This window comes from Aedes albopictus, chromosome 3 (assembly GCF_035046485.1).
Source record: "Aedes albopictus strain Foshan chromosome 3, AalbF5, whole genome shotgun sequence".
In the NCBI taxonomy this organism is placed as follows: Eukaryota; Metazoa; Arthropoda; class Insecta; order Diptera; family Culicidae; genus Aedes; species Aedes albopictus.
In genome coordinates, this window is record NC_085138.1 from 315,752,326 (window position 1) to 315,763,204 (window position 10,879).

The window sequence follows — 10,879 nt, forward strand, 5'->3', positions numbered from 1 at the left end:
CTGAGCCGCTGGATGCCAGAACAGACGCTGTTTGAGTCGCAGCTCCTTGGTGAACAGACGCTCGAGACGTGCCTCCTCAATCCTGGGGAATGGAAGTATATTCTTTCTAGCACCATATGCTGCTGTAGAGTAGTAACTCAAAATTCATGAATTTTCACTAGTTTTCAGTTCAAATAAACGACATGCTAAGAGTAAAAAAAAACCTGGGATTCATCCATGAATTCTTACAGGGACATCTTCTGAAATTCATTCAATTATTTTTTCAGTATCTTCTTCAGGAATTCTATCACGAATTAATCAGGGAACTTCTTTAGGAATTTCTCCTTTGTGAATTCTTCCATGGACGTCTTGCGGGGTTTTGATAGTGATTGATTCAGGTCTTGTTCCAGAAATGCCTCAGGAATCCCTCCCATGTTTTTCTTCAGATTTTTTTTACAGGTACTTTTGCAAGGATGCATAAAAAGAAATTCTTTATGGTATTGCTGTCGGGATTCTTCCTTGAGTTTATTCGAGAAATTCTCCAGTTATTCCTGCAAGACTTCTCCCAGGGATTACTTCAAGAATTCCTCCAGGATTTCCCTCAGGATATCCTCCAATGCACTTGGGAAAAAAATCTGGGATTATTTCAGGAACAACTCCAGGGATTATTTTAAAAGTTCCTTCTACGAACTCTTCGTTGGATTGCTACAGGAATTCTTCCTGGAATTCTTTTACGAATTTGTCCTGGAATTCTTTCAGGAATTCATTTGGAATATGGAATAGGAATCTACAGGTATTGTTAAATGATTCCCATAGGAATTCCTTCTGCGATTTCTTCAGTACTTCCTCCTGGGATTTCTTCAGAAAATCCTCCAGGAATTCCTCCAGAAATTACTTCAATAATTCCTCTGAGAAATCTAACAATTCCTCCAGAGGCTCTTGTAGGGATTCCTCCAGGAATCCTTCTTAAGATTACTCTAGCAATTGTTTTCCAGGAAATCCTACAGACATGCCTCCATGCATTTCTTCAAGGATTTATCCAGGAATTGCTCCAAGAGTTCCACCAGGAATTGCTCCAGGGACAGGCATTTCTTGACAGACATTTCTAGGAATTATTCAAGGGAATCTTCCAGGGATTTCTGTAGGAATTTCTCCAAGAATACCTCCTGGTATTCCTTCAAGGGTTTCGTGAGATGAACACGAGGTCAGAATAAATTTGTCTGACCGAGACGTTGACGATGAGATAAGAAAATCAACGATTTTCTTTGACTGAAAGCCGAAATCCCCAGATGTGTGGTATATCAGGCCAAACATTTCAATAGGTCCTATCTGCATTTGAGAGGCTCTCTTTGTTCACTTTCTTTTCCAATTACTGCAATGTAATGGTACTGTTGGGAACTGAGCGTTTGGGCGGTTCGGATCACTTTTGAGCGAACTTCGTTTTTTAGTTTTGGAAGTTGCTAAAAGCTACAAGTTTTATTAGTTCTCAACAAACATCAAACTATCACTAAAGTGTACTTACATCGAGTCTAACCTCGCTCTGGATTTCGTCCCAACAAATCTTCCTACTGCATGTAACCCGGCCTGCAACCTTTAATTCATAATATTTATTGTATTGCTAGACGTAGTTTTTAAGCAGAACTTACTATTTATAAGGCAACGTAGTTTAACCAGTTCAGCAGTTTTAATTCAGTATAGTATATAAGTTTTATCAACTAACAATTTTTAACGTAGCAAATCTTATAACTTTAATGTAATGCAATTCCTTTGACACACTACCGTCCACGTGATATCTGTTTATCCAATGGTCAAACAATACCACATCTGCCTATTCGTTTCCGAAGGTTCTATACGCTCTGGAGTGGTAAAGATCAGCGATAGGTAGGCAGATACGACAATCATTGTTGTGTGATCGGGGGGTGCTCTTCAGTGATTCCCAAGTCGACAACAGGTACACTTTTCAACTATTTTTGCAGTACAAATCAAAAGACAATTGTTTTGACCATCGTTCAATGCAAGGAGACAATAAAAATACAAATAAACAGCTGAGATATTAACGAAAGAGGGGGAACCCAAAGAGGGCCTCTCTACTGCAGATAGGACCTTTAGACATGTTTGGCCTGATATGTCTGACAATGATCATCTCTCAGTGTGTTTGGAGTCTTGTCCCTCAATATGCTAACAGACAATTGATAACGCACGCACATTGCCCACCCGGGGTATCGCCTACACTGTCGACTGACAGCTGCTGACGAGATCATAGCAGGCCACGGCACTGCCTCTTTCTTCGGTCAGCGTTCGACCACGTCGGACGTGTTGCAGTGCATCGGATCGGGTGCTGGGCGATTCTCATCAAGAACCATAAGCTGAATTCCCACACCAGAGAAAGATGTTTCTGCCTGGATTCCGCCAGGAATTTGTCCAAAAATTTCAACAGGAATTCCTACGGGCATTTCTCAAGCGATTCCTCCAGGTATTGATCGAGAGCTTCCTCTGCCGTTTTTTTTCTACATAAATTCATCTCAGAACTAATTAAAAGTTCCTACACGAATTCAGCCAGAGATTCGTCCAGAAATTGCAGACAAATTCCTCGTGGTATTCCTTCAGGCATTCCTCCAGGATTTTATCCAGGAATGTCTACAGGGACTCATCCAAGAATTCCTCCAAGAATTCCTTCAGAAATTTAAGAGACGAACCAGCCAAGAGCTGAAAGTCTCTTCAATTAAGAATCAATCAATTAAGAAATTTGTGCAGCCAATTCGCCAGGAATTTCACCAGGATTTTTTCCAGCTTGTGTACGACTTCTTGAAGCAAGCTGAAGTCTTCGTTTGATATCCCCGTCTTGTTGCTCCGCTATCTTTTCTTCACATATATTGTTTCCCCCTAACCTTGACTAAACCTCGAGTTTTACGGTTCCCCAAACCTAACATAATTTATAAGTCAAAAATATGAAATTAAAAAATAATGACTGAATTCGGCTCCGTTATGCCAACAAGCATGAGCGAAAACTAAACGTTTAAGTAAAAAACTAGGGGTGGGTAATGTCTGAGACATAACCGCAAGCTTGACGTAGGACAACTTTTAGCGTGTAATAAACTTTTTTGAAGCTTCTACCCTATCTGGTGAATGCGCAGCTATCTAGCAACAGCAAGGGTGTCTGGACATCATTTCCGTTACGGTCGAGGATCTTGACTTCCGTGTTTGTGCGTACGAACATGGCAGATTTGAAAGAAAATTCTCAGTTGTTAATAGTTGTTTAAGTGATGATTAAACGCTGAGCTGAGAGGCAGGCTCCGTTTCAGTTTGGATTTCTGCCAAGAAGAACAAAAAGAAGTAGAAAAAGAAGTAGAGAAGAAATAGAAGAAGTGTCAAGAACAGGAATGAAAATATTTGGATCTGGAATTCTCCAATAACTCTTGTGGACTATTTTTGGTGGTCCTGAAAAGGACCGTTTGGTGTTTGGTGGTTCTGATGTTCCTGGGAAGGTTCTTGTGCTACCGATGATTGTTAGCGACCAGGTGTTGTTTGTGGTGAGCATTTGCTGTGTATCGTATCGAATAACGTTGCATTCCGGGCTCCGGTTTCTTGAGCGTAGCGATGTATTTCCTGTAGATTAGATGTTTGATAGTTCGGGCACTTCTACTGCGAGCACAGACAAAATTGGACGGTGATAAGAAAAATAAGAGCAATAGCGTCTACACTCTGCGCTAATGTTTTTAATGAAGGTTAAATCAATACACGAACCACCTAGTGTGGTTGCTTCGTTATGAGGATTAGCTAATGTTAAATTTAAATGCTTCTTCATGAAGTTAAGGAAATCAAAATTTTCTTGTTTGGAAACGTCAATATTAAAGTCTCCAGTGACAACCATTGGTGTGTCCAGTCTAACATATCTGAACAATTTCCGCGTCATGAACAACTTCGTATTTCTTATGGTTGTTCCTGGTGAAATGTAAACCGACATTAGAAGTACTTCGGTTCCCATAACATTAACCTTTGCTGCACATATGTCTCCATAGTTGATCACTTCGGCAAACGTCTCGTCTCGATCCTCACCGAGTTGCTTGATGGGATGCGGAACAGCCACGGTTGATGCCGTTTCCTTCTGATAGATCGCGACTCCAGCCGCTCTCATACCCATTCGCTTGCACTGGGTGATGCGCTTATATCCATCAATCTCTATTGGAGAGGTAGCATCCATCCAGGTTTCATTCAGAGCGAGAAATTCTACGCTTGAAAGGATTCGATCAGTCGCTATGTCCTGCGCGTGAGCGTTCAAACTCTGTACATTGAGGCTCATCAATGTGCATGCAGAGCCGCTGTTTTCAACTACTTCACTCAGTTCATCTCCTAGTGTACGCAGTCGGTGATTACTCAAACGCAACAACTCGTTCCTTAAATCCACCATCTTTGGTGAGTTGCTACCCTTAGCATGATGAAATTTAAACGAGTTTGCGGAGTTCGTCAAGTAAAGGCCTTGAAGCGTCGTAACACGTGACAAGCCAACGTACACCAATTGCTGATCTTGACTCTTGTCATAATCATACACGACCTCGGAGAAAGTGCCACCTTGCGACTTATGAACTGTTAACGCACAGGCACTAACCACCGGAAACTGTATGCGTTTGCATTTAATGATGCTGCTTAGCTTTATGTTACCTGAACGCTTTGCAATAGGAGTCCAATCGGGTTGCAGAATTCCTGGCCTTGAATAGACAGTTGGTCGCGATTTGATCCTCAACGCAGCACCTATCGTCTCGTTGTCGTACTTGAACCATAGTTTCACAACTGAGCCGTCTTCATCCTTTTCAATATATTTCAGCTCACCTATCGCACCATTCACTACGCCATCTTCTACATCAACGTTGGTTGTAATCATGTATGGCATACCAACGGAAAGGCGTAGCAAATACGGTAACCCACCGGTTTCCACGACGCTCATCTTGTAGAGCTTGATGCGAGAGCTTGCCAGTTGACCAGCGTCCTTGTATCCCGCAAAAACGTCATCCGCTATACAGTCCAGAGCATCCTGATTATGCAGTACTTCGTTGTTGTATGCTTCAACATCCGCATTCCGATGATAAAGCCTTATTGCTCCTGGTGCGTTTTGTTTACACCACTCTACAGTACGGAACCGACTTTCAATCAGTACCAATCTTAGTGAGTATACTGGAGAACTCTACATCTGTCTGCCGCATAACCTTAATAAGCGGTAAGAAATCCAATGCTTGCCAAAGAACAGCACCGTGAAAAGAATTACCTGTAGGCTTGTAAACAGGCCTTGCATTGACGGGTGGCAATTGTCGCAAGTCTCCACAGAATACGATGTTAATTCCGCCAAATGGATCATCATAATTGCCACTAATGTCCTGAAGACGCGCATGAATGGTGTTGAGAATATCCGCACCAATCATACTAACTTCATCGATTATGACCGCCTTAATGTTTGCAAAAGCATTGCGGTACAACTGCAGCATCTCAAAGCTGAGTTTCGAATTGGCTCGCCTTGACATAGTAATCCGAAACGCTGAATGAACGGTTGTTCCTCCTATAGCAACGGCTGCTTTTCCGGTGGAAGCACACGCCACAAAGGCGTTCTTCTGCGCGTTGTGGGCTTGACTGTAGCGATTTATCGTCTCCATTAAAATGCGCAGAGTGAATGTTTTACCGCACCCTGCAGGTCCAGTAAAGAAAATCTGCATCGGCTTGCTGCTTTCATCGTAACTGTGCAAACTGTGGATCATTTGCAGGATGAGGTCGCGCTGCTCAGCATTGGTTGTCCTCACCATTGCACAGTAATCTTCTTTCGACATGACATTAGTACGTTGCCTGATGACAGCATTCAGTGCTCCTGTGGGCAAATGTTCAATATCGTCGTTGTTGGGCTCCATGATGATCGTTCGCACAAATTCATTATTCTTCTCTGTAGCGGCATTCTCCTGCTCACCAACCTCTTCGTTCTCACAAGTACGAAGGTATTCCTCTACAGTCTGTTCCAAGTTCAGCTCGCAGTCATATTCCCTTCGTTTTCTCAAGAGATCTGCCTCGTTCATATCATAAAGCTGAAGAAACTTGTTGCCATCCAGAATGTCGCAGACTTCGCTTCTGAATGGCCAAAACAAAAGTACCGATTCACGCTTGTACTCAGCCAACTCGTTCATGCTGTAGCCACGCCATCTCAATATTCGTGGAACATTCCGGATAGTGTAGGTGTTAGTACCTCTTCTTTGAGTGTACCGTGCTGCGAAGTCAGCTAAACACACATCTTCTAAGCCATCGCGCTCTTCGTATTTCTGGATAATGTTCTTGGTCCACACATCAGTCGAATCCTCATCGATTTCCTCTTCATCCATCTGCCTGTACTGTTTCCTAGATCTTATCCTTTCATGAGGCCACATCGTTGGCAAGAATTGAACTTTCCTGCTGGCTTCAGACATAGGCAATCGCAGAAGTACCCATGCAGCTTCCTGGGCACACATCTCCACAGAGTTCAGCATTTTCAAACTAACCTTCTTCAGCAAAGCCGTGTAATCTTGGTCCGGATACTGCTCTTGCAGAGCGATAAGCTCTCGATGCAATCCACTTATACCGCGGTTGGACTTGTTGACATAGTCAACCAAGTAACACGCACATGAGTACACGTCGAGGATGAACTGCAAATCCATGTTAGAACGAAGCTTTTGAGCAATCCATGGGTTGAAAGGATTCGTCCATAGCTCATTCATCACTCGCTTCAGGAAGATCGTTGGTCGCTTAATCGAAGAACGCAGAACATCAAGGTAGTACTCGTATGTACATTTACAGTCGTCTAGAAACTCCTCTAACGTGTCAAATGCCTTGGTTTCCAAAATTTGTCTCATTTCCGAGGCACGCTTCCTCAATCGATCACGGCGACTATCATCAGCGGTGAGAGGAATCAGTGTTCGCTCTTCGTTCATTGGCCAGTACGGTATGTTAAACCTGCAACGCTTTTCATTACGTTTGTAGCAAGTACGCGTGTGGTCATGAATCTGCTTCTTGATCGTTTCCGGCAAATGCACAGCGCTGATGGAACTAACTTTCCTAATAAGTTCCATTGTAGCAGGCATATCTTCAGAAACAGTTTCGTTAGGATCGTTTGCGAGCCAAAGCATGATATGTGCATGTGGGCTGCCGCGATGCTGAAACTCGATGCGCTTGAAGGAGTCCACGACGTAATGCTTTCCCAACGGGCTGAACCTTGGTGAAGAAAGGATCGTCATGAGAACATCGACAAGCTTGTTGAAGTACAAGCAGCACGTGACGGCATCGTCATTGACCAGCGTTGCTCGCTGTAGAGCACTCAGCTCCTGCAGCGGGTCCGTTAAATCAATGCCGTTATACTCACTGGAGAGTTTGTGTAGCTGCTTCAACAAAAGAGGCCATTGAGTTTCACTGGCGCTCAGAGTCAGGAACATTGTTGGCTTCCCCAACTGTCGTATCATGGCGAAAAGGTCCTGTTTCCTTTGATACCAATATTGCACTGAATTTGGTATCGACTTCATAAACGACAGGTTCCGTTCCATAAGACCTTCCACGAAAGCTCGGTCGTTGAGCTGTCCTCGCGTTATGTTCGCGGTTCCCACGCTTTTGAAGACATGCTGTAACCCTTCGGTAACTCGAAGACGCAGAATCTTCATAGCCATGTACAGCAAATGGTTGGGCTTGGCTCCTCGCCTATCACTCCGTCTCAGCTCACTGGTAGCCTTCATGAAAGGCGTGACGTGAGTCCCAGCCTTGAATTTTCTGGGGTGTCCAAGATAAATATCCGGAAAGGAAAGCTCCTCGGCATCATCATCGTAAACGATGGAAACTGGTCTCCTGTTTTGAGCTGGGGCGATTTCCAAACACTTATCCTCATTCCACATAAGTGTCTGTTGTTGACCAGCAAACATCTCCACATCATTGGTTTCCTCGATGATATCCAGCTGGATCGCGTCTCCATCCCGCGATGAACCAGGTTGAGGCTCAGAAGCAATAGCGCTCAATCGTTCCTGGTTAAAACTTACCCCCTCCCGTCTATACAAAGGAGTGGTAACAAGATATTCCAACCAAGCTTTCACCACAGACTTTTTGACGAATCCAGACAAGTAATTTGATTTATGAATAAGGTGCTTTTTAATGCACACGTTAAAAGCATAATCATCTTCAAGCTCGCGTGGAAGTGCCCTAACCATCTCATCTACATCTACTGGAACATTGATCACCTGACCAATGATCGTGTAACTGCCTAAAATTTCGGATAACATTTTATATAATCGAATAAAATGAGAAAATGTATATGTCAATCATACCTTGCGCTTGGCGCAGGCGACGAATCTGCATAAATGGCAGTCGTGGTGAAATAAGCCTTTCACTAATTGGGTCCAGCGGTGGAAGGCCCAAAGGATAAGGTGGATATTTGAACCCATTCGATGTTGACAAATTGGGTACAGCACCACGTTGCAAACTGCTGCGACAAGTCTGGCATACTTTGAATTCATTGACCGATTCAAAATGATTTCCCTCTATCAACACTCTCCCTGCAGCTTCGGTGATTGACTTTAGATCATTGATGAACCACAGCCTATCACATACGCTGCACGGTATACCAAATTCATTTTCAGTGAACCGTTTGTGGAACTCTCGATCAGCTTTATCGAATTTTGGTTCTTCTTGAATTGGTATAGATATGTCAATTCCTGTAAACATTAATTGATTCATTATGCGCACCATTTAGTAATGATAATACCAATAGTTTACTCACCCTGACCAAAGTGATCAGGAATTAGAACAGACTCGTTCTGCTCAGAACGAAATGGAACAAGTTCTGTGAAATGAGATTGAAAATAATGATTAAATGTTTGCCAAATCATTAATGCTTTTGGTAAAATGTGTCTGGCTTGGTGTCTGGCATAAATTATTTGAAATATTCTTGAGAAGAAAAATACACAAAATATTGTATACGTCAAAAAATGCTTTCTGTTGACAAATATGATCTTAGTTTTATAGGGGTATTCCTAAAGTAGTGTATATTAAGTATCGTCAATCAATAAACATAGGTTTCGTTGTGGAATTAATGTGGTGACAGGTAAACTTGAAAATCTTCACAACAATAATATGCATACAACAGTCAATAAGCACTTACCTTGGGATCGAAATTGTTCAACATGGGCTTCCCCATCTACATGAATAGATGGAGCGATTCCTAGGAAAAATGAGGAAAATCTTTAACTTACTATACACTTGCCATTGAATAATGTTTGGATTACAAAGATTATACAACGTTCACATTTCGAGCTCAACGTGTTAACGTCAACCGTCGAGTCCCCCATGAGTGCTACAGATTTTCAATTTACGAATTTGTCGCTAAACTCTACCACATTAAGCACAAAAGTAAAAAGTAGTGGAATTGGAGTGCTTTAATCATTGGCATAAACATCAATACGTGAAAGCTTTCCCACGATAAGCTATTCAAATCGATATATTTCATATCAAACCCTGTACATTGTACCGAATCGTAAAAAGTCAGTAAGTAAAAAAAAGCACGTAACCGAAGAAACAAGCCGAGTTTCAATGGAAAAATAAAACCAACTAAGTATTATGAATTGAAGAATGGTATTATTTAACAACACTTGCTCACTTAAAAAGATTAGATACATGCACTTTTAATGCTTTCAGTCAGCTATCTGCTATTTTTGAAAGTACGACACTAGATAACAAACTAGCTTGCAGCAGTAATGCACAGCAGAAAACTTTTCCTGACAGCTGCACCGGGATCATACTATGCTAACGACTTAATGCTTGCGTGATACAAGTTGCATGACCGCGAATGCACTTTGAAAATGATAATTTTACTCACCGCTATATGAAACCGCACCATTTGGCAATGTACCGTTGACTGGGACTGCTACAAATCTCACCGGATCAGTGCTCCTGCCCGGAAGAGGTTCCAGCACAAAATTGAGCACCGGCTCAAGATTGGCAGCCGCAGTCGTACCGGCATTGACACCGGGCCCGACACCAACGCCGATAGTTTCCCGCGCATTTTTCCTCCGCTGCCTGTACTGCCTCATGCGTTCCGCATTCGTCACAGCAGGCCTCGGCGAGACTCCTTCGATTTCCTGCTCTTCACGCTTCCGCTTGCGGAAGTTCGCAAGATATTTTGCTTCCAAACGGCGCGGCATCCTTTCAGCAACGAACGGAATGTACTCACTATCACCTGTCACACAACAACCGGCACAACGAAACACTTCCTCGGAAGAACCACCTTCGGCGACTGAAGAGTCAAAATGGACAAAAGTCCATGCGAGATTCCGACTTTTATATCCTCAAAATACATAACCAAGATACGTTGGCAAATTTGGAATGGGCGGAGCTATGCATGGAGTAAAGTTGTAATGTAAACCATTTCGCTGAGCGTATTCATAAGTTATTCTAGTCAAAGTCGCAAGCTACCATGATTTCTAAATCGATGAAGGAAAATTATCCGATTCGCAACTCTTGAGCAATTAGTTTCGGTGGTCCTGAAAAGGACCGTTTAATGGACGATTTTAGGAAGGAAACGACATGAATTCACCATGCCGTGTTGGTTCTCCCCGCCGTCGGAAACTGATTGCTGCCGTAGATTTACTTCTTGCCTGGTGAGATTCCTGGCCGAGCAGAGATTTGTCGCTGTGTTAGTGTGTGCTGCTGCCGGGCTGGAGGCGCCACGAACCTCCTTGTCTGATCCAACGAAAATGACGCAAGAATGTTAGAATTACAACCATGTTTCACACAAAACGGTCTAGATATGATAATGTATCGATGACTTCCTTATACCATTAGCGGCCAGCTTGATCACTGTGTCAGAGCCATTTCACCAGGCATATTTTCAGCTTTCGATTGCACCACGTTTTTGCCG

The 10,879-nt window shown here is 42.9% G+C and overlaps 1 protein-coding gene across 1 annotated transcript in view; it reads right to left on the bottom strand.

Moving 5' to 3' along the window:
* The window catches only part of LOC134290817 (uncharacterized), a 34,926-nt gene extending 24,763 nt beyond the window's left edge, over positions 1 to 10,163 (bottom strand). The window contains exons 1-3 of the mRNA XM_062858020.1: positions 9,839 to 10,163; positions 5,240 to 8,227; positions 3,985 to 5,037 (exon numbers count right to left, since the gene is read on the bottom strand). Of these exons, the coding sequence (XP_062714004.1) occupies positions 3,985 to 5,037; positions 5,240 to 8,227; positions 9,839 to 10,163 (4,366 nt within the window). The remainder of the gene's footprint in view (positions 1 to 3,984; positions 5,038 to 5,239; positions 8,228 to 9,838) is intronic.
* Between the last annotated feature and the right edge of the window lie 716 nt (positions 10,164 to 10,879).